Below are 24,989 nucleotides of genomic sequence, written 5' to 3'. Positions count from 1 at the left end.
AAAATTGACTTGAATGGGGTTCAGTGAAATACATTGAAATACTGAAAATGTGCAAATAACATGAGGAATGGGTCAAAAATAGTCCCTGAAAGCAGAATGAGCTACAGCTTCTTTTCTTATTGCATAAAACGGGACTAACATTGTTCTGAGTAGACTAATCCTGAAGTAAGCTAAGCTTTGTTCTCAAGTAAGCATGGATAGAATTGTAGTCTGCAGTTTTACAAAAATGAGAGAGAAGAAAAAGAAGATGAAGTTGATCATGATATTGGATTTATATCCCACCCTCCACTCCGAATCCCAGAGTCTGAGTGGCTCACAATCTTCTTTATCTTCCTTCCCCACAACAGACACCCTGTGAGGTGGGTAGGGGACTCTCACAGCAGCTGGACTCTCACAGCAGCTGCCCTTTCAAGGTCAACCTCTGCCAGAGCTACAGCTGACCCAAGGCCATTCCAGCAGCTGCAAGTGGAGGAGTGGGGAATCAAACCCAGTCCTCCCAGATAAGAGTCCACACACTTAACCACTACACCAAACTGGCTCTCATACTAACTCGACTAGCCTGATCTCCGAAGCGAAACAGGGTTGGCTTTGGATTGGAAACCACCAAGGAAGTCCCGGATTGCTACATGAAGGCAGACAATAGCATTAATATTTTTGCCTTAAAAACCCTACAGGAGTCCCCATAAGTCACTGTGACTTGATGTGGGGGGGATACTTATTACTTGGAAGACTGGTGTCATGTCCCCTTTCTTTGGCCAAGGAAGATGGGATTATGGCTATCGACGACAGTTTTTTTCCAGGATTGTTTGGGAATCCTGGTTCAAGTCTACTCAGATGAAAGTCCCCAGCCTTGTTCTACTTGTGCAGACCATGTTAAATCCATTCCCTCGTTCTTCTGAGGTCTCTTGTAAAACTGGGTGCACTCAGTAAAACCATTCCAGCTGGCTATAGACAGATATTGTTATTGTGACAACAAAAAGGTAGTATGTACTTTAAAATTACTTCATTTGGATTATATTTATTGGTATTAACACTGGCATTTTGTGAGGCATGATGGTATAAGACTCTGATTATGGCTGTTGTATTGCATAGGGGCTATCATAATTTTGGGTAAGGGCAATGAATATCTGATTGGTTTTTCTGTGGTGTTGCCTTGACTGCCTTTCTGGCCAGTGTAATTTTTTTACTCGGTTTCACCCATTTTTGGATCCTGTCTATGTTTTTGTTTTATTATTTTATGCCTTTAAAGGTTTTGAAAAGTGAAAGTGACTATGATTTCTCTTTAGATTTTTCAGAGTTTAAATCCCAAGCAAGGCCATGCTCTAGTGGAAAGAAAGGCACATGGGTGGGTCATGGATGAGAGTGCATGCTCTGCCTGCAAAAATCCAATATTCAATTCCTGGCATTGCTTCCTTTAAAAAAGGAAATCTTCAAGAGCAAACATTGGATAGACCCTCTGCCCAGGACTTTGAGGAACCATTGCTAGTCAGGATACAGTACTGATCCAGAAGGGTTAACTATCTGACTCATTATAAGGTTCTTTAGAAGTTTAGATGTTCATATCTGTATTTGCATACATATAAAAATGTCAGAATACTGTTTCTTTGTCATTTAATTGCTCACTAAGCGACCCATAGAAAGACATGTATAGTGAAGCTTACATACAGAAAAGTTAAGTATAATTTATATGCAATGTGCACAACCAACATTGTGCTATCTGCATTAGAAATAGGGAAAGAACTAGGAATTCATTACTGTGCAGGTGCAATATAAGCATCACAGCAAGTTGTATTCCATCCATGTATTGTTTCTTCCCATTATGTCTCCATATCACCGACACTTGCCTCAATGGAAAGGCAGCTTCATAATTTCCTGTTAAGAAAGGGATAACTAGTAGATCCCAGTGGCTTTGGTAAGAAATGGTGGCCATCAGTCCCATCTCTCCCTTGTGTGTTGTGTGTTATATATAACCTTTGTGAAATAACATCTATTACTTCTTTTTTTTCTGAATGTTCTATGCAGATACTAAGAAAATCCTTTTATGTATTCTAAATTTATGGGCCCTTCAAAGTCAGTCTTCCTTTTATTGTCTCTTTTCAACTCAGAAATGACTTGAACCGACAACAAAAAGAAGCTGACAGCATTTTTTAGATAGCCACTTTATAGCTACACACTTTGCAACTATATGATAGGGCTACCTCTCATCCTTTGAATGCAAAATCAGCTTGTTGATATATGCAGCTACAGACTGAGGAGCAGATGTAGTCATTCTAATTCTAATTTATTTATATAAAATCTCGAAAAGGGCATGTTACTCCATGGTGCCAGATATATGGTATCAAGTAAATTCTGCATCTTGTTTCATTAGCTGATTTGATTGTCTCTGCTAATTTGTTATCTATAAGAGACATGTGGAATCAGTCTTTAGCTAGGAGGAATCATGTTATTAGGATAGAGCTCCTCTTGAATTGTGAGTAGAGTTCTCAGCCTCCAGATGAGGCAGAGATGTCCATTTCCCTGGAGGAAATGACAGCTTTGGAAGGTGAACTATATAGTTTCACATCCCTGTTGTGCTCCCTCCTATTCTCAAACTTTGCCTTTCCAGGCACCACCCCCAAATATGTGGGAATTTCCTAAAATAACCATAATCCTGAGGCCTGCTGAAGACATCTGCTGTACCAGTTAGTTGACTGAGGGAAAGAAATGAAAACGAAACCATATTTTTATCTCCTTGGCACATGGAAATAATCTCTGTTTTGTGCTTTCTCTTTGACATTTCTATGAAGACTTATTTTCCTCAATGTAATAACATAGGATATAAGTGTCAAGCTCTCCTCTCAATCTACCCTCCCACATAGCTACTAGCCATTTTGTCGCATGTTGGTGTATTGTACATTAAGCCGCATTCCATGACCCATATCCAATGAAATGTGAAACCAGTCTTTACTGAAGCTGGTTGTGTTGTAAGCAAATGTTTAGGAGACAAACTAAGTAAGTGGCAAGATGCAGAGAATGGTAACAAATTGAGCATTGTGAGACCCCAGGAGCCAGGGCCAGCTCACCCACTAGGCAAACTAGGTGGTTGCCTAGGATGCCGGCAGGGTGGGGGCACCAAATTCGGCCTTTCCCCTGGACAAACGCCTAGCTTGCCTGATCCCCAGCCTCCTCCTCCCTCCCTCCCCCACCAGATCTATTTCAATGTCCAGGAATGGGAGGTTGAGCGCTGCACTCCTGGGCTATCTAAAGGCACCCCCTGCCGATCAGCTGATTGACAGGTAAAGCTTCCTTTCTGAATGGGAAGGAAGTGGGGAAGAGGCAGCAACCGCCCTTTCAGGCTTCATGGTCCTTCCCGCTGCTGCTGATCTACCCCAGCACTGATAGTGAGCACACTGCATGATTTTACCCACCAATCAGCTGATTGTTGGGGGGTGCCTTTAGAGAGCCCAGGAGAGCAGCATTCAACCGCCAGTTCTGGGGCATCAAAATAAACCTGGTTGAGGAGGAGACATGGGGGGGAGAGAGGAGGAGGCACACGGGGAAAGGGGAGGCGGCATGGGGGGGCGTAACCATAGAGAGTAACCCTGAATAACTTCCTATCAGTTCAAGTTGGGCCAGATTGGCATTTATATCTTTCTCATTGACCTGTGTTGCTTTTTCCAGCAGTTCTCTGTTGGCGCATAATGCACATTTATATCATTGTGTGTTTCAACTGTCCCTCAAAGTCTTATTTGGTGTAGCTAATTTGCATCTGATACACAGTTATTTTGGCTAGAAGCTCAAAATCAAGAATAAGGGAAACTTCCAGAAAATTTATAGAAGGCTTTCTGTAAATTAATATGCTATTGGTTATTTTGATTAGGACACTTTTTTATGACTGGCCACTTAAATTCATGGATGAAGCAACTCTTTTTTCTTTCAAGGCTGTGGAGCTTTCTAGTGACCTTAAAACATCTTGGAGGAATGGGTTTTTTTATAGTTGTGTCTGAATTATGGTTTTGTCCATAGCATTGTCAATAAAAAAAACCCAGACGAAAACCTGACTTTTGGTAAAATTTCTACAGAGCCATCTGAATGTGCTCTTTTAGATGCCCACTGACAATCTCACTTTACTTTCTGAAATAGACAAAGCTCCTCCTTACCTCCTTCCAGTTAATGTGTGTACACCCTGCATGTATGCATCTGTTTGTAAGAAAGAGCAAATGTGTATTCACTTTGTAATTGAAACCAGGGATAATTACTTGAATAAATATGGAGTTTATATTTCATGTTCAATTGGACATTGAGTTGAATATAACATGAGAATTACTCAGGGCTTTCTTTGTAGAAAAAGCCTAGCCGGAACTCATTTGCATATTAGACCACACCCCCTAATGTCACCATTGTTTTGCACAGGGCTTTTTGTATCTGGCTAGCTTGTCATCAGGGGTGTGTGGTCTAATATGCAAATGAGTTCCTGCTGGGCTTTTTCTACAAAAAAAAGCCCTGTCCATTATCTTATCTCCACGAGAGAGGAAGCTATGACAAAGGACATGTGCAGTGCAAATGCAAACTTCATATCCTGTTTCTTTTTTCCCTTTGTTATTGTTTTATGAAAGAATTAACACAAAATTGTCCCTAACTTGATTTTTTTTTAATTCAGAGCACTGTTTTCATAATCCAAGGTCCAGACTTTTAAAATTCCTATTTGTACTGGTGTGCATGCGCTTTGGTGAACCTGTTGAGGGAGAGCAAAAATATTGTGGTAAAATATTTAAAGGTCACCATTTTAAAAAGCTTGCACAGTGATCAACAACATGGATGTCATGGTTTCTTTTATTTTTTTAAAGTTATGTTCATATGCTATTTTCTTCTGTTTAGTAAATGTATACTTTAAAAAAGGATAGCAAAAAGACTTTTTAAAAATGTTGAGGGCTGTTGGTATTGTTCAGGCAATAAAACTGTTCAGTGACGGTGGTGGAAGGGATTAAGAGGTTGTGTTAAATGAGCATGCCTGATCTATCACTTGTCATTTATTTCAGTTGTGCCTGTGTCACTTTAAAGATAAGATGCTACTAACAGAATCATGAAAGCTGCTTTCTGCTTAAAATGCATAAATAACAGGTATGGGCAAGAAATCACCTGCAGGTATAAAAACTCCATTAGATTTGAATTGGCTGCTCTCTCATTAGAGAGCTATTCATTAGGATGCACAGATAGGAATGTAATTTTGCTATGGGTGTCGTGTTGATAATGAACCATGGCTGAGTCTGTGAATAATCCATCTGCAGTACTGTGTTTCTGAAGTATTTTCTGAGCAAAGTTTCTACAAAGGGATACTGTGACTTGCTAGGAATTGGTAAGTATTCCACTAAAGTGAGACTAATAAGAGAGAACCTGGGGGAGGAGGCAGGGAGAGGAAAGGAGAGAGAGAGCAGTGAGGAAATTGCCCCTCCTCCCACCCAAACAATCATGTTTAAGAAAAAAAAACAGCAAGCTTTAATAATCAGCCTTAGAGAGAACATGAACGCCAGGATTTAGAACAGATTTGCAGATGCACAGCTTTCTGAGGCAGAGAGCAGGCTCATTAAATGCAGGATGCTGCTGTGTCTCATTGTGTGTTTGCACTAAGGTAGAGGTTCGCCAGACTGACGTATCAGATAAAGTCAGAGTGGTTACCACACCAGCAGTGTAGCAGCTGCATAATAAATGATGGAGAGAATCATGTTAGGCATGCCCACCTAACCTAACTTGAATCATGCGAAAGGGGAGCTATTGGAATTCAAATAGACTTTCTAGTTCCCAGCAGTCGGCAGCAATAGAATGCTTTCAGGAAGATGACAGATGCAGGGGAAAGATGCTGTTTTGCACTATCTTGATTTGTTACCGCAGCCAACTTATTGGCATGATGGAGTGACAAGAAAAGCAGCTGGCATGGAAGGTAGGATGATCAAAGCCTTTGCATTGCTGTGAATGTCATTAGAAACTGACCATGACAAAGCATATGCTAGAATGAGCCTCTGTTGATGGTGACAGAGGATTTGTTGCTCAGGTCTTGGAACTCTCTGAAACCAGTGCTGCTTCTGCGAAATGGATTTCTGAATTGCATTTCTGGTTGCATTATGTGTTTGTGCTTGCTTCTCACCTCTGGGAGAGCCTTACCTAGAACAGATTGTTATGAAAGGGTAAGGCTAATAAGCAAAGTGTTGTCTAAGTCTGTGGAGCCCAGGTAAGGCATAACCAACAACCCCTCGACCCCAAAATATCTGAAAAGGTTTAGCTGCAAGGTCTGACTTGGCTACATTGGCATATTTAATAAGTTTATGGGAAAGAAGCTGACCATATTGAGCATGCTGAATGAGCAACTGTTAGTGAAGCTTCTGTCTTGTAGTTTTCTGTTCCATTAGGATTTTTTTAAAAGTTCTTGTTGTTTATTCACTTCTGTATTATCAGAAGGAAATGTATCCTTTTCCTGCAGGGTCTTTCAGCAACTCGAGCATCTGTTTCATCTACTAAACATTGTTCAGATTTTGTCAACTTGATGTCTATGCAGCTGGGTCTATCGTTTCCTGCTTGATTACTGTTCTTAATTTGTCTGTATCAGCTACTTTCAGATATAATTTTGAAAATTACTAATGAGAAATGGCAGCAAATGCAAAATAATTTGAAGTGGGACTGTTTCATGTTTCTAAGATGGCATGCTTTGTAAATGTGATGCTTAAATTTGTGTTCCAGTCTGCAGGGGGTCAGGTTGTAGTTGTTTGGATAGTTGTTTTAAAGGAACTTTAAAAGAAATGAGTAATGAGCTTCAGCATCACATGAACTATAACAAAGTTTCAGCTTATTTTAAAATCAGCTGCTTCTCAGTTCTATATGCTTTTCCTTCTCACTCCTGTCCCTTTCTTGAACCACAGTGCAATCTTTCAGCTGTGTCTATGTTACATAGGTGGAAATTGTCCACACAACATTAATTCTTCCTTTTCAATCTTTTGAAGTATGACTGATTGATTGAATTAGATGTTGTATTTGGAAATGAAAGGTGCTGAAATTAAACAGGATCAGTGATCTTTGAGTCCTGTAAATCATATTCTCTTTTTGAGAAACAATATGAAATAAACTCAGCATCCATATGCCTAACAGTACAGTAATTTGGTAGGAAGGCTGCCCATTAGGTATATCTTGAACTCTTGTCATCTTATCAAAGAACTTTCTTTTAAATACTGTGCAGTGTCTCTTTATGTCTCTGTGACAGCTAATGATATGTTCTTAAGTGATATTTCAACTGTAGTGGAGTTATGGCCTTTTAAATCCATTGAAGTCAGTTGCTTTTAGATGGGTGTAACTCTGTGTAGGACTGTACCATAATAGGCTTCTGCATCCAAAAGCAGAGAAATGAAGTGACCTAAGACACTGTTCTAGAAATGCAAATAAAACAAAACATGTCATTCAATAACTTGACCATCTCAGCTTTTTATTGAATTAAAAATAAATCCTTTCAGACAAAAGATGGTTTGTTTCTTTTTTCTGTTCTACAGCTATACCATTTCAAATGCTCTTTGGGCAGGTTTCATTGTCTCAAAGGATTCAGCAATTGTTGTCTGTATAATCTAAAATAAGTTTGTTTCCTTTTACTGAGTCCATTTTCAAAGAGTATAAAATATTCCCTGGAAGTTTCTTGAGATGAGAAAGTGCTCACTTACAATTCTTGCCTCTATGAACAGACAGAAGACTGTCACCCTTGAATTTAAAATAGTGACTTGGTATTTTGCTTACATTTTGTCAATAAGCATGTGAACTTTGGACTAAATTATGGCAACGCTAGGTGGAGCTAGCAGTTGATTATATAAAGAGCCCAACATAAAAGGATGGGGTTAAGCTGCCTAATGTGAAAGCTGACTTCTCTAGCAATAATGGTAATAATTTTTCAAAAATCCCATCAGGCTTGAAGTCAGACCTTCAAATTGTGAAATGCTGGAGCTGCTGGAGTTTGCTTCAGCTAGTCCAGGCACTTTTGCTTTAACGGATGCTTTCCTAGTAAACACTACAGTGTGTGCATGTATAGAAGACTTCGAGGTAGCAAATGGAAATGAAGGCATCCAAATAAAATGGTTTTATTCTAGTGTGTAATTTTATTCCTTTTTGTTCACTCTCCTCTGTTATTTCCAATAATGCTCATTCATTTCCCCTCATTTTCAACATATTAGAATATATTAGCATTTGGAATTATATTTTGTAACTGTGACTAAATAGGCAGTGATGTTAAAAATAATTATTGAAAGCTGAATATGGCTAGAGCTGCATGCATAGAGGATACAGAGTTGGGATCTATGATTCTTTTAGCAAATAAGCAAATAGTTGATCCTGTGCTTCTGTTTTCTTAAAAGCAAGTTCCATTGAATTAAACAGGATTTACTCCTAAGAAACTTTGCATGTGACTACAGGTGAGAAAATAAAAATAGAAAGATTAGAACATGATTTGTATGTCCTTGTGTTTCACAATATGTTGATAACATTAATAGATTGAGATGCCTAGTATCCATCCCCTCTAATAATGACAGAGAATGCACAGAATGATAATTTAGAAATGCAAGTGCATGTCTATACTGGTGGAAATCTTGAAATTGGTTTATGTTGCCTCTGCATTCATTAGTAAATGACTGATCTGTAACTATCTGCCCTATGTTTCTCACTGCTACCATCATCCAACCTGTAGAATCTATGCAACTTGTAAAATTCTAGCAGAAGGAGAAACAGATCTAGATACATCTGGGCATATGTGAAAAGAGGGAAAAAATATGTATGAGAAGGAACTAGAAAGGTAAGGAAGCAACTAGATAAATAAGGACCAACTATAGTCAAGCAAATAAGCATCCTTTATTTGCATTGTCATAGTGTCTAAGAGCATCAGTTAGCTGTGGATCGTTGTAAATAATGATGAGGGCCTGTTCCCTGTTTCATACCTAAAATGCATCTGGTAATCTTTGTTTCTAAAAAACAAGTTTCCAAACTGGAAGTCTGGAATGGAAACCTAACTCAAAATGTAAGAATTGACATTGTGTGAAATAGTGGGTGCTTTCTAAAAAAATATGTAAATGATAGAATGTTTATACAATGTTTATACAAAGAAATCCAGGTCCTCAGACTCTGTTAGCCTTTTAGTCAGCCATAGTATCTTTGTTCTCACTATGGATCCTCCTGTGATGGATTGAGAGGCAAGGGGGCAAGAGGTGCTGGGACATGGTGATGGAGAGGTACCTTGGCATCCTATGGCTGGACAAAAATGCTAGTTCTAGAACAGATAGCACCATTTCCCAACTGAGAGAGAAACACATTAGCCCTTTGATATGCTAACACCTCTCAATTGAAAGGTCCATTTCTGGTGAGATTTGAGCCCCCAAGACCTGACACTCAGATTAGCTGAAGGCACTGGAGCACATATGAGGTGAGGCCTGAAAATGGGAGCTGTTCCTTTATCTGGGGTGCATTGGTAGTTGGGGTTTGGAGTATTTTAGAAGAGCTGTCTCTTCTGTGTGTTTTGCTATGAAAGATGACAGAGGAAATGATGTTAATGAAGGTTATAGATGCACCAGCAATGAGGCATCCTGCAACTAACAAATATCAGATATACCATGGATTGTAAGTGCCTAGTTAGTAATTGTCCTTTTGTTTATTTTGCTTAGGACATCTAGATTTTGTCCCTGTAGTACCTTGAGTTTGTGTTTTGTAAAAAAGAAATGCTATCTAATCTGAGAGAGTCTACAAGCTCTTACCCACCTGCCTTGACTTCTTGGCATGCTACAGTGATATACCCTGTGGAGTTAACTTCAGGCAACCCACAATAGAGGGGCTGGATTTTACTGGAGGTGGTGGCAGTGGCCGTAAAAAGGGACTTTTTAACCCACCCTTCTTTTGAAGGCTTACAATCGCCTTCCCTTCCTCTCTCCACAACAGACACCCTGTGAGGTAAGTGGGGCTGAGAGAGCTATTTCAAGAACTGTTCTTGCAAGAGTAACTCTTTCAAGAACTGTCACCCAGCAGTTGCATGTCAAGGATTGGGGAATCAAACTTGGTTCTCCCAGTTTAGAGTTTATGCACTTAAACACTACACCAAACTGTTTCTCTAGAGTTAGTGATATTAAAGGAATATCAGATTTCTATCTACTTGAAACCTTCTCTGATCAGTGGCCAATGGCCCATCCAGTCCAACACTCTGTATCACACAGTGGCCAATATATATACACACACACTGTGGCTAATAGCCACTGATGGACCTCTGCTCCATATTTTTATCCAATCCCCTCTTGAAGCTGGCCATGCTTGTAGCCACCACCACCTCCTGTGGCAGTGAATTCACATGTTAATCACTTTTTGGGTGAAGAAGTACTTCCTTTTATCCGTTTTAACCTGACTGCTCAGCAATTTCATTGAATGCCCACGAGTTCTTGTATTGTGAGAAAGGGAGAAAAGTTTTTTCTCTACTTTCTCCATCCCATGCATAATCTTGTAAACCTCTATCATGTCACCCCGCAGTCAACGTTTCTCCAAGCTAAAGAGCCCCAAGCTTTTTAACCTTTCTTCATGGAGAAAGTGTTCCAAAACCTTTAATTATTCTAGTTGCCCTTTTCTGGACTTTTTCCAATGCTATAATATCCTTTTTGAGGTGTAGTGCCCAGAATTGCACACAGTATTCCAATTGAGACCACACCATCAATTTATACAGGGGCATTATGATACTATGGATATTGGTAATACAATTAAGAACTCATTTGTTTGCTTTTTATATTAGCCTTAGGACAAGCTGGATCATGAGCTTGTGTTGGACTTGGTATTGGGTTAAGTGTTTTTTTTTTAATTATATCTTTAGTTACATGGATAGATGCTGTCTTTGTTCTTTCAAAGTGGGGCTACATGTCATCCATAATATGTCATCCATTGTAATATGTTTTTAAACTGGAAAATGTAAATTATGGTTTTATATATTTTATTGGTTTAACTGTGTAGATATGATACTGTGAGCCGCCCTGAGTCCGCTTGCGGAGAGGGCGGGATATAAGTCAAATGTAATAAATAAATAATAAATAAATAAAAAGGGTAAGGGTATCTAAAATAAAAATAAGTGGTTTAGAGTAGAGGCAAAGAATGGAAACACTGAAGCACACGTGAAGGTATTTGAGAGGAAAGTGTAGAAGGTACAATACCATGAGTAAACTATAGGCTTGAAATGTGTGCATCGTGAACTCAGTTTCTGTTTATCTTTGGTAGTAAACTATGGAAGTTCAAATAAATCAGAAATTGGTCTTATTTTGCACAATATTTTGATGGTGTTAATACAGGAAATCCTCATTGTGTGATGATGGTGGAGGAAAAACATGTTTCTGAGGCTCTGAGCATAGTATAGCACAGGGGTGGCTCTCCAGATGTTTTGTGCCTACAACTCCCATCAGCCCCCTCCCATTGGCCATGCTGGCTAGGGGTGATGTAGGCAAAAAACATCTGGAGAGCTACCGTTGGCCACCCCTGATAGAAGATGTCAAGATAGATGTGGCTAAAACAACATCTGTTCCAAGGTACTGTTGAGTTTTTGCAACTGGAATAAATTCTTTGAACATCCTACATATAGCTGAATGATTCTGAATCTTTTATTTTGATCTCACAGTTGCTGAAATGGTACAATAAAAATGTTTTTTTCTATAATGTACTGAGAAAGGGATTGTTGTGGTAAGGAAAAATGGGACAAATTATTGTTGTACTTTGAACTCAGCTTACTTCCACCTGTATTCAGGTGTGTTTTTCAGCAAAAAAGAAAGAGACTGCAAATCAAGATCTGTACAAGCACAGAATGATACCAGCATGTGATTCTTTGTGCCATATCCCAGTTTTAAATTAGGGTTGCCAATCCCCAAGTGTGGGTTGGGGATCCCCTGGTTTGGAGGCTCTCCCCCCACTTCAGAGTCATCAGAAAGCTGGAGGGGGGGGAATGTCTGCTGGACATTCCATTATTCCTTATGGAGAGCAATTCCCATAGGGTATAATGGAGAATTGATCTGTGGGTATCTGAGGCTCGGGGGGGGGGGATGTTTTGAGGTAAAGGCACCAAATTTGCAGCATAGCCTCTTCTCAAAAGACCCTGCAAGTTTCAAAAAGATTGGACAAGGGGGTCCAATTCTGTTAGCCCCAAGAGAAGGTGCCCCTATTCTTTAATATTTCCAGTGGAAGGAAGGCATTTAAAAGGAATATGGTCCCTTTAAATGTAATGGTCAGAACTCCCATTGGAGTTCAATTACACTTGTCACAACCTTGCTCCTGGTTCCACCCCAATATCTCCTGGCCCCACCCCCAAAGTTCCCAGATACTTATTGAATTGGACTTGGCAACCCTATTTTAAATAGTTTCCTGGAGTACAACTTGGCTCCTTAAAGGAAAGGAAAGGTCCCCTGTGCAAGCACCAGTCGTTTCTGACTCTGGGGTGACGTTGCTTTCACAGCGTTTTCATGGCAGACTTTTTACGGGGTAGTTTGCCATTGCCTTCCCCAGCCATCTATGCTTTCCCCCCAGCAAGCTGGTTACTCATTTTACCGACCTCAGAAGGATGGAAGGCTGAGTCAACCTCAAGCCAGCTACCTGAAAACCCAGCTTCCACCAGGGATCGAACTCAGGTCATGAGCACAGTTTAGGACTGCAGTACTGCAGCTTTAACACTCTGCGGCATGGGTGTTAAAAGTAGCAGAACAAACATAGGAGTGTACTCTCACTGGAAGATTTAGCATCTCAGAAGTTATGCTCCAGGGAATAAATCAAATTCTGCTTTGTCTATAGGAAGTGGAAATCATACATCAAGATATTCATGAAAGCTATTTTTTCCAAAAGTGGGAAGAGAGAATGAGAAAGGGAGGAACAAACTCTTGATAACTCCCAATTTAGATGCTAATCACTAGAGATTTTCTGTAAGAATGAAGAGCCTAATAAAGAGGTGATTAGATATGTGAGAATTTGCATATGAAGACCTACTTTGTGTGATGAAATTTTAATTGGCTTATTTTTTCTGGTATGCTCAGTTTTTATATGTATAACTTATATATATAATCATATATATAATGATTACTTTCTTCAAGACTAAGAAAGGAGACTAGAAATTTGGTAACCTGATGGCAAAGTCAATATGTATATGCTTCAAAACAACTGTATAGAAAGCAGGACATTTCCCCTCATACTAGGTTTACATTATGCCTAGTTAATGATTTCAGATTACCATGATGAATTGAGAGTGTTTAGATAGAAATTCTAAAATTGTCATCACATACATTCAGTTTCTAGGGAATGATAATGAGGGAACAATGTTATTTTCACATTATTCTTTGTTGCTTACCATGACATATTGATTGTTATTTTATTTTATTTAAAACAAACAAACTTGCAAACTTCACCAAGGTGACCCACTCATCTGCAGCAGATCTGTGCCATTTGGTAACCCACCCATCCTTAGTTTCAAAAGGGTGAAACAAACTTATTTCCATTGTTTCTTCAAACTGTATAACCATGCCCAATAGAAAGTGCTGTCTAATTTCTGCCAGGGACATTGACTTCTGAGTGAATATGAGTGTATATTTGTGTGTTAACATGAGCACTAAGAGAGTTTGTAGTAATAGAATCATGCCTCCTGCCAGGAATAGTACAAAAAGTGATCCCAAACTTGCTAGCATTCTTCCAGGTGGACAGATCACTGAGTGAACTTGTGTTCTGCAGAAACAGTTTCAAAACATTGCCCCCCCAGTCGGAATGAAGAGGCAGACACAGGAATTGGGTTTAAAACCGGGCCGCTTTATTAAACACATAACACTGTAACTGGCAGGGGGTGAAACCTGAACCAGACAAGCCCTGGGGTCAACACCTGGACCCCGCCTTGTCCAAAGGGCGAGCCACCCTGCCCCCAGCACAAGCCCGCCGTATTCGGGTTGTAGCTGAGCGGCCAGGCCACCAGCCATCACCATCTGGGCTGGCATCGATCCCCATGGAAGGATCCAACCAGGTGAGGCTCCGAGTGATCTGCATCACCGCACTGAGCCGTCTAGCCCATCTACGGTTCCTGCAGACCACCGCACCGACGGTGCTAGGCCATAGGTGCTCCCCTGGAAAACCCTGTGGCCAAACCTCCTCCAGCCTGCGACCTTAACCATTATCATTACCAAACTAAACCAACCGGCAGTACAAGGTAGGCAAAAAACACCCCCACAATGGCCAATTGTGTGGAGATGAAAAAATTCCTACCTGGCCCCTAATAAGGCGACCAGCATACGCCTGTACTACCGAAAGGGACGGGTGGGCGGGCAGAGAGCCAAAAGAAACTGCGTGCAGGGAGAGCGGGGGCCGGGGCTTAAATAGCCCCGGCTCCGCGCCTGCCGCAAACCCCCGTATGTGGGGTGATGTTGCCCCTCCCTCCTTCCGGGGCGGCAAAGGCGGCCCCCAGCCTGAGCGCCGGCGAGCCGGCTTGGCTGGGAGGGGCCGGACATTGCCCCCCCAGTCGGAATGAAGAGGCAGACACAGGAATTGGGTTTAAAACCGGGCCGCTTTATTAAACACATAACACTGTAACTGGCAGGGGGTGAAACCTGAACCAGACAAGCCCTGGGGTCAACACCTGGACCCCGCCTTGTCCAAAGGGCGAGCCACCCTGCCCCCAGCACAAGCCCGCCGTATTCGGGTTGTAGCTGAGCGGCCAGGCCACCAGCCATCACCATCTGGGCTGGCATCGATCCCCATGGAAGGATCCAACCAGGTGAGGCTCCGAGTGATCTGCATCACCGCACTGAGCCGTCTAGCCCATCTACGGTTCCTGCAGACCACCGCACCGACGGTGCTAGGCCATAGGTGCTCCCCTGGAAAACCCTGTGGCCAAACCTCCTCCAGCCACCGCCAATGCCAAGCCTCTGCTTAGGCATTAGCGCCCCACCGGGTGGCCCAGAGCCAACCGAACCCCCCTGCCGAAGCTCCCTTAAAAAAGGCCCGGTTGCCCAACTTGGAAGCAAACACGATCTGGCTGATACAGGTCAGCTTACTAGAACAATAGGGGCGTGATCCGAGGCCAGCACAGCCCCAGACAACCCAACCAATACACGGTAGCCCACGCACTGAGGCCAAGCTGGGTGCCCACCGGAGACCGTCAGGCAAAATGGGCCACCTAGAAAACAGCGCTATGCCCGCAGATGAGAACGCGACATCTCTCACCGCAAGCCCAGCATCTGAAAAGACAAACAGCAGTCAACATATAATAACAACAAAACAACCCAAAAGAGCCCACCACCCACCATTAGGTGACCAGAGGGCCACATAAGCTCGGCAAGCCGCAGACCCAAATACCGGAGGGCGTGTAAATCATCGAGTCTCTGTGGGCCCTCCCAGAGGTATCAGCCGTAGACTGAACTATCAGCCCTCTTACCCCCAAGGCCCCAAGGGCTAACAGCGAGGCAGTGTGAAACAACGGCGCCTCAAAGGAGGAACAAACCATGGGCCGACCGCGAGGACAGACGGATATAGGTTGCCTGTCATCCACCCTCCGGGCCTACTCCCGGTCACCATCCTCGCCCAACTTCCTAACCCTAAACACCTGATACTCAGCGCGTCAGCCTTGCACGGGTATATGCTCAACAGCCTATTGAGCGCCATCGGGTGGATGGGGCTGGGGCCCTTTTCCAGGTGGGTACTGCGCGCCACCGCTGCCCCCCGGGGTCTTACTGCCCGGTCTGGATGTAGATCTGCTACAGGCCGAAAGAGCGTGTGCCCCGCTGCAGAGCGGGCACTCATGTCGGAACTTACAAGGTTTCCTGAGGCACGCACCCTTAGATGCGAACTCCCAACATAACAGCCGGGTCTGGACTGACTGGCCCGCGGGATCACAGGCCCCTGTAGTAGACTGATGCTGCGAACGCTGCACTAAATGGCCACTGTCTGACCTATCTCCCGCGTTGGGTTTTGCCGGGGACATCAGCTGCAGCCACAGCTGCTGGTTTATTTGATCCCACGACATCCCCGGATTGACAGCGGCTCTCATACGGAAAGCCTCGTCGTACTGCAGCCATGCTGCACCGACGAAGTCCGTGTAAGCCCTGTAAACAATATCTATATACTGGAAGAGGGCTGCCGCCCGAGCCGGCTGCGCCCTTGCAATGACTCCGGCGTAGATCAGGAATCCGGGCAACCAATTTGCCCAGGACCTGTCAATCTTCCTACGTTTTAGCTTTTCCTTCTCCTTATCATCGAGCTCATCTTTGCTCTTCTTTTCGAGCTCTCGGAAAAGGAGACCGAAAACGTCTACGTATTCACCGCGGAGGATCTTCTCACGCGTGGTAGCTGTCAAATGATCCCCCAGAGGCAAAGAGGTATCGCCATAAGGGAGAACATGGAAAGGGATGCTAGCATACGGGTTGGGGGGGTAAAACCACCCACTACCCTGTGCCACCGGCCAAGCCCCCTGAAACTGCGCCAACTGCTGACCACCCCACGGCAAAATGCCGGGGGTGGACGGTGGGTTAGCAACAGCAGGCGGCATCACTGCGCACGCCTGCTGGCCCACCGATGGGAAAACAGGGCTGGATATCGGGCTTGCTGCGTGAAGACCCCAAGCCCACGGCTGAACAGTACCCGGCTGCTCTATAACAGCCGTCTGCCCCCCCAACACCATCCCGCCACCCCCTGGCGGGGGGGGGAGGAAGTTGAATGGGACCCCATGGCCATCCTTGCACTGGCTGAAGAGGGGGCTTACCACCATCACTCGGGAAGCCACCAGCGCCCCCAGGTGTCTGCTGCATACCGCTACCAGAAGCGCCGCTGCCCGGTGCCGCACCCGACGGGCCTTCCTCTGGATCCTCTTCCTGATCCGGTTCCAGCGGTGCTTCAGGCTCAGCCGGCCCGCCCTGTAAGGCAGATAGACGTGCGAGCACTTCTGAGTCAAACGTCAGCCGCGCAGAGCGGCCGGAGGCACGGCGACGCCCCTCCCAAATAGGGGCGCCCCTAGCCACTCTGTCCTGTTCCAAGGCATCCAGCTGGCTAATAATGGCTAAACGCACCCGCTCACTTTGCCCGGGTTCCTCAACAGGGGGCCCCTGCTGACCCCGCCCACGGGGCTGGCGGGCGGGCTGCTTGCCTTTAGACTTGCCCTGCCCTTTTTTTGGTGCCATGCTTATTTGCCTCCAACAGCTCCCCTGCACCCAGACAAAGGAAGGGTGGTTGGGGGGGGTAATGGAAAACAAGCCCCAGCACCACGTCACCACCCTAACCGGTTCGGGCGGGCTCGAGGGGGGGGGTGGAACAGAGAAGGGGGGGCAGACAATATACCCCTCCACCAATGCACCCGCGGCCAGAGACCAAACCAAGGAGCAGAGCGTCGTTAGCAGGCCAACGTTGAAAACACGCTCAAGGGAGGCCGCCCAACTAAGGCCAGCTGAAGGAGTAGCCTTTGTTTCGTTTTGTTTTGCTGCAGGCCCCTTTAAGGGCCCTAGCAGCGACAACGAGACAACAGCCTCGAATAACCAGCGCCCAATGACAAGAGGGTGGGGTGGGGGTGAGGTGTTAATAGGAACAAGCCTCAGCGCACGTCACCCCTACGGCCTACAAAATGGGCCCAGGCCAAAGAGCCAGAAAAGGAAGAGGGGGGGGGGCTTAAAACAATTATCCACCCCTCCCCAGGTACACCAAGACAAACTCTACCCCCGCCACAGCTCAGTAATTAATGGTCGCAGATGGCCCAGGGCCCCACCACTTCAAAGCAGCTACCGCGTTATAATTAGCCCCAGCGCTCGCGAACTGCCCCAGGGACTGGGGACCGCTGCGCGTGTCCCTGGACGGCAGGGAAAGAAAGAGAGGCCGCTTCCAGTGCCTGCCGGCTCACGGCCTAGTTCAGCCCTCGCCAAGGGGCTAAGATGCAGAGCGCTGCGCTGGCCTCCGCGCCGGCCGCTCAGGCCGCCAACCGCCCAGCCACGCGACAAGTACCCGGGCCCGCAAGCGCAGCTTCACCCGCTGCACACGCTCCCCGCAGCCCGAAGGGCTGAGGGATGACAGGGCCGCGGCGCTAGCTTCCCCCCGATCAAGCCTCGCAAGCGCGGATCAGCTGTCGCCCGGGGCGACGCCCAGTGGAAGGAAGGAGCCAGGAGCCTCTCCGCTGCGCTAAACAAGCCGCCGCTCGCGTCCTGGCCGCCGCAAACGCGCCACGCAGTCCCGGCCCGATCAGGCCCACAACCAGACGCAACCTGCACGTGGCTCTCACACAGAGAGCCAAAAGAAACTGCGTGCAGGGAGAGCGGGGACCGGGGCTTAAATAGCCCCGGCTCCGCGCCTGCCGCAAACCCCCGTATGTGGGGTGATGTTGCCCCTCCCTCCTTCCGGGGCGGCAAAGGCGGCCCCCAGCCTGAGCGCCGGCGAGCCGGCTTGGCTGGGAGGGGCCGGACATAATCCACAAATACCTAGCACTGGCCCCTCTAGAGCGCTTTTTAAAATGGACCTACTGTAAAAAGTCCATCTGATTCTTACTCTCCAATAGTACAGTATTCTTTTGAAGGATAGCTAATTCAAGAAGGAATATTTTATTCTGGCATTTACATTCTGATTTTTTTTCATTTGGGGACTATGAAGCTTGCAAAACAATGCAAGGATACATCCTAAACAAACAGCAAAACTAAACATATACAATACTGGTTCACCTGCAACTGTGGAAGAACAGAAGTTCAGCCCAGATCTCCTTCAGCTAGTAAAAATATTTTTGTAGCCTTCATCCACAAAATATAGGTTTCATGATTATATAGCATGAAAGATGTTATAAAATTGACTTGGATTGGCATTGTGTATTGCTTTTGGTTAGACACCCTACCCCATTATAATACCTACTTTTTCTTGGTAAGAAGTTTGGTATTGTACCCAACACTTTTTGTCATGTCATTGGGTGCATACACAGTGTAAACCAAAATGCCCTCAAAACGAGGATGGGGAATTGTTAGGTGGGCACCTGGCTTAATCAGGATCTTTTTACCTATGTATACAGGATCCATGTCCAGAAATTAATACTTAAATTTACCAAGGACTCTAATTAAGTAAAACAATTAAAATTTCTTCCAGAAAAATATAAAACTCACATACAAGGCAATGTGCTCATGAAACATACATACAGTCCTAGGAAAAATAGATATATAGAGACAACACATGGATAGACAAACAGGGTGATAATTACCGATCATAGTCTTCAAGGAAGGCTCCAATGGTGACGAAAGAGGATGGGGAAAATGGGACCCTCAGCTGTGGCCAAAATTGGGGCTGGATCTAGACAGCGAAACTGGGGTACTGCTAGATACACACACGAGTGGAGCTGGGTCAGAGGTTAAATAGACTACCTTGGACCCTCAGGGGATGGGATGTACAGGGGTGGATGACAGGTGGTCAGCTGGTACATGATCTCAGAAAAGGGGAGGCTCTGCAGTGACCATAAGGGCTGGACTAGTGCAGTAGCCAATAGTCAGTTATTTGGCAACCCCTGATTGGACGCTGACAGCTAGCCAATGAGTGGACTTGGCCTTAGTTATCTGATTGGCTGTCCAGGTATCAATAGGCCAAGGGGGAGGCTCCAGGATGACTGTTGGGGAAAAGAATGGGGGAAATTACTGGGTGGAGGTGTGCTTAAGACTATTAAACTTATCTAAAAAAGGTGACAATAGATGGCCAAATTGCTACCTAAGGTGACACCTGGGTTTATACAAAGGAACTTGGCTCTGGCTGAAGATGGTCTTCCTCTTCTTCAGTCTTCTCTTGGCACCAGTCTTTGTCTTGAGTTCCGTTAGACAAAGGCTTAGGCGGTCTGGCAGGGTCCACGCCTAAGATAAGCTTGATTGCCTTATGCAGAAGTTGAAGCAGCTGTTGGATACGTGAGTCTCTTGCTTTGCTGTAATGGAGTCAGGAAAACAAGATGGATTCTGGTGGTTCATGGAAACAGACTGGAAACTGTTTGCCTGTATAGTTCATGGGTGTGTGGCTTCTTCCACTGCAAGGGCCAAGACTGGGCACGCAAGGAGCAGCTGGAAGCTTGTCTGTAGTTCTGGCTAACATCCATCCAGAGATGTAGAATGCTGCTGCAAAGCTGAGGCTTATAGTATCCACATAAGCCTTAGAAACCATGGGGCAAAGTCCACTTCTTAGAACATATGTATGCGAGTCAAAACTCCAGGCACCCTGGCAACCATACTGGTGATCACGATGTCCATGTGTATGAAAAGTAGGGGGCTTTTTCTTACAACAGACACTAAATAACACTCTTTGCAAATGGATTTTTACTGTGTAAGAATAGCAAAACCCACTTTGCAAACAGTTGCCATGTGAAAGCACCCATTAGCTCTATAAATAAATAAATTGGCCCAAGGTCTAAGTCCTTGTGCATTGCAGTCAAACAATTTGTGAGGAGTTTGGTGTGGAATTTATAGCAGCTTCACCTCAACAAAGAAGGCATTTGTTGAAAAATGGCCCACTCATTTTGAATGAGGGATTATCTGGATGTCTGATAATTAGACCTGGTCTTTGACTGATTAGGTCACAACTACAGATGGCTGGAATAGTTCAGGTTGCTGAGCCATAGTAGGGTTATTTGGGAGGGTTATTTCTTTGAGATACCCATTTATTTTATTTAGTGACACAGTGTTGCTGTGTTGCTAACAAACATTTTGTGTATTAAATGTCTTGCCCTTTTCCAATCAACATTTACAGTTACCTTTTCCTTCTGAAGATGTGTTATTAAGATGACTCACAACACTTAAAACAAGTGAGAGTGGGAGAAAACTGGATGCAGCCTGCTTATGACATGTTTCTTATCTATGAGAGAAAAATGCCCTATATGGCTATCCATGATTTATTTCAAAAAGTATATGGACCAGTGTTCCAAATTTTCCAGATACACAGGGTAGTTTGTCAGAGTTGTGAACCACCTCCATGTTATGGAAAGTTTGGTTTTAAAATCTTCAGCATGCCTTTGGTCCACCCTGTACCCAACTAAACTGTTCTTGAAATCACTTTTTAAATATACACCACTGACTGGTGCAGAAAGTATGCAATATGGTGTATCCAGTGTTAATTTTATAAAGGATGCCTCTGAGAATAAACTGCATGTGATTTCTTGCTTTACAGAAGTCAGTTAATTTAATAACCTGAATAATCATGACCCCATGGGATACTGATTCATCTCCAGCATATGAGGTGATTTGGTTTGCACACTGGGCAAAAGCAGCTGCAAACTGTAACAATCAATCACCTACTAACTGCTTAGTATTATACTGTGCTTGAGATGAACTTTGACAGGAAGCATCAAGGCAAATCAATCAAGGGTTTACCTCATGTGTAATCAAGCATATTTAAATAAGATATTTTTTAAAGTTCTCAGCACATCTATTTTTGTACATCATAATGGAGACTTATATTATGAACCAACATCTCCAGAAAGAACTTTTAAAACTCCATCTAGTTTCTTATCACCAAGAATAAAGTCTGAAAGGATAGCCTGCTATTTTTGTTCTCTTTTGTTTTGAAGCACATTGGTGAAATGAATTAAAACATGAGATAGAACAAATATACTCAGTCAAAACTGCCATTTTAATAGTTGCCATTTTTCTATTATTTTTAAATGCATGGGTTCCAGTTCATACTAATTTATCTATTGCAGTACTTTAGTCCAGGTGAAGATGCTCAAAAATCCGCAGATTTTATCTCTCATCCTGTTTGCTGATTGTACACTGGACAGTTTGGCTGTTTTTGAACAGCTTAAGCCTGCTTGTTAGGTTTCTTTTTGTGTATTCAAACAGTACAGTAAACTGCACTCTCTTACATAGCCCAATGGGAATCCTATGCCCCCCCTCACAGACCTGTCATCACAGCTTTCCATTGTGTTTGTGTGTGTGTAGTGAGGAAATTAATCAATCAGCAACTGTTCATTAACACTGTATTTTTGAAAAATCTTACAATCTGGTATTTAACATGTTACCATTGAGATTACTTTACTTATGCACATTTTCACACCTTATGGGAGTCACGGTAAACCAATCCTGAATAATTTAATTACCTGCACCAGTAATCCATTACTCTAGGGGGAAATTTATTTTGTTTAATATATGGATGCAATAGTGATATGTAATGGAGAAGTGAATGAAACCACTGCAGCTATTATATAGTCATAAAACTTCTCTGTAGGTATACAGGTCAAATGATGGTGAGGCATGGAGATCTGAAGTTCAGCAAAGAATGTTTTCCTGCCAAACCTGTTTGTTGTGAAATTTGTGACTCCTTGGCTAGAAGGTACTGTCTATATTATATGAAGAGAAGAAGAGATTAGATTTATACCCCACCCTTCACTACGCAAGGAGTCTCAGAGCAGTTTACAATCTCCTTTCCCTTCCCCTCCCATCCCCACAATAGATACCGTGTGACTGATAGGTGGGGCTGAGAGAGCTCTCCAAGAACTGCTCTTGACCAGAACAGCTTTGAGAGAGTTATGACTGACCGAAGGTCACTCCAGCAGTTGTATGTGGAGGACTGGTTCTCCCAGGTAAGAATCTGCTCATTTAACCACTACACCAAACTGACTCACTAGTTGGTGTATGGTCTTGAGCCAAAGTCATTTGAAGGGAATGTGAACTATGATTTATGTGGTTTCCCAATAACTGTAAATATTCAGAGATGGAAGTAATGATGGGTTCTTGTTATCTTTTTTTTCCCTTTGCATTAAATAAAACTTCATTTCCAAATGAGGTAGTTTTGGATGACCACCCAAAGAATGCAGGGAAAACAAGACAAGCTAGTAAGATATGATGGAGTATTGTGGTAAGTACGCTGCTTACTCCCTGAAGAAATATGATTATATTTGTCAGTTAACATTACTGAGAGATCCAGACTAGCTCATGCAAAGAATTTTTTTAATAAAACTGATTTTAATTAGTTCATTTGAATCCCTCTGTTTTAATGAGAAACCATTAAAGAGGGAAAACCATTTGAGTGGCAATTATGGTGAAAACCGAGTTTGGAGGAAAAATCTTGCACGAGAGGAAAGTTAACATTCGGCAAATGCTAAGACAATAAACTGACCAGAGAAGGAAATATAAGAAGGCTCTATCAGTGGGTCATTACTATAGCCTTAGGAAAAAATCAAGTTTTGAAATTAATGAAATTTGCAGTCTAAAAGAGTATTTAAAAAAATACATTAGATTTGTTGTCCTAAGTAAGTGCAGTCGAAATGGCAGTGTTTTCTTTTATTTACAATATTGGAATCTCAGTCCAGAGTATCACTTGGCAACAGTCTGCCTCTGGAGGGTTGCAAGTAATATTCTGATGCCTGAATTGTTGGATCTTTAATATATCTTTATTATTGGATTATTTTTACAAAAGGGTAAAGTATAGGATAGTTATGTTTACACATGCTGAAATATATGTGCACCCTCTTTTTCCAGCAGTGCTTTTTACCTTGTCTAATGAGTTATTATAGCTCCAGCTGTGTTAAAACTACTTTTCTTTAAGGTGATCTCATGTGGCTGGGAGCTCTGCCTGACACAACCACATGGGCATGGCAAGTTGAGTGATTTTTCCCTTCCTTTGAGTCATCACCCCTTTTTCTGGCAGAATGTGAATTAGGTCTGGAGAGCCCATATCATTGTCCTTAGCTAGGTTACCATATCATTTAGCCATAGTCTATGAGACAAACTCATGCTGTTCTCACCCATGGTGCCTCATACGTAGGACAACATAAATAACATTCCACATTTTTATTGGTTTGCTTTTTCTGTCAAGATTGAAGAGCATTTTGTGGTATAGGAGTTAACTAAATACTAAATAAAGTAGGGCCTTGTATGATTAAATCACCTCTTGCAATAATAACATCTTACATATAGAATAAGGTAACTGGAAAAAAACCAAAATGAAAAATGCCTAAAGAAAAAACCCCACTGACATAATTGCTCACGGGAAAAAAGCCCCCATGGAAAGAAGCCCGCATGGAAAAAAAGCCCATAGTGAAAGCAGCCCACATAGAAAAAAGCCCCCATGGAAAAAATGTGTAAAGCACCATAGGTTTTTATAATTGTGGATAACCATTAATAATATTTTGTTGCTAGTTTTGGATTAAAGTATGTCATATTCACATGCAACAAAAAGTGACCATTTTATTATCAATGAACTTTATAAAAAAGGAAAAACAATAATAGCAGAAATTAAACTCTACATAGAAATATATTTAGATAAAATTAAATAACTTTATTAATTTACAATTTGTCAAACTTTTTAATGTTAATCAGTGACCATGTCAAAAGACTATCTAACCCTAATAGTAAAAGCAACAATTATTTAACAACAACAATAATAATTCAGCTATAATTCTTCATTGCAAATTAGCCAATCTCTTTAAGTAACTAAGTTTATCTTCCTTCTGCTCATATTGCTGCACAGAAGTGGCAACCATGTCATGTAGTGCCTCATATTTCCTCTTTTTTCACCTCTAAGAGACCTGCCTGTACATTAGGGGGGGAAAACTAAACCACAGACAAATGATCACCAATGTTCCCTCTAAGCTGAATTAGTTTGAGCTAGCTCACAGTTTTTTAGCTTCCAGCTTACACATTTTTGTCTTAGCTTAGAAAAAATGCCCCCAAAGCAAACTTATTTATGCAGTAGCTCAAAACTTCAATGCCAGTGGTTCACAAAGAAGAATTTTTGCTCACAAGACCCCGTATCACATGCTTCATTGGCTAAGGAATTATTGCAGCAAAGATATCATATTAAGTAAACCAGAGGTCCCCAACCCCCAGAACATGGACCCAGACAAAAGAGGCAGCACATGAGAGTCAGCCTCAGAGGAAGACAGAGCAGCCCCACTGCCCCTTTCCCCTGCCTGGGACCTGGACAGACGAAAGAGGCAGCGCATCCTCACTCTGAGGCTGCCTCACCTTGCAGGGGAAGCAAAAGGACAGCGCGGCAGTGACTTTCCCGTCCCCGTCATCTGAAGACCTCTG

The 24,989-nt window shown here is 43.3% G+C and overlaps 1 protein-coding gene across 2 annotated transcripts in view; it reads left to right on the top strand.

Annotated features, from left to right (window-relative positions):
* The first annotated feature begins 5,668 nt into the window (after positions 1-5,668).
* The window catches only part of DMD (dystrophin), a 1,885,017-nt gene continuing 1,865,696 nt past the window's right edge, over positions 5,669-24,989 (top strand). The window contains exon 1 of one of the 2 annotated variants that reach the window (XM_060234097.1): positions 5,669-5,917. In XM_060234097.1, the coding sequence (XP_060090080.1) occupies positions 5,821-5,917 (97 nt within the window). In that variant the 5' untranslated portion in view covers positions 5,669-5,820. The remainder of the gene's footprint in view (positions 5,918-24,989) is intronic. The other variant, XM_060234096.1, reaches the window with a different exon arrangement.

Source organism: Heteronotia binoei, chromosome 3, assembly GCF_032191835.1.
Source record: "Heteronotia binoei isolate CCM8104 ecotype False Entrance Well chromosome 3, APGP_CSIRO_Hbin_v1, whole genome shotgun sequence".
NCBI classification, from domain to species: Eukaryota; Metazoa; Chordata; class Lepidosauria; order Squamata; family Gekkonidae; genus Heteronotia; species Heteronotia binoei.
Note: the sequence above shows the minus strand (reverse complement) of the source record. Positions and strands in the feature narration are given on the sequence as shown.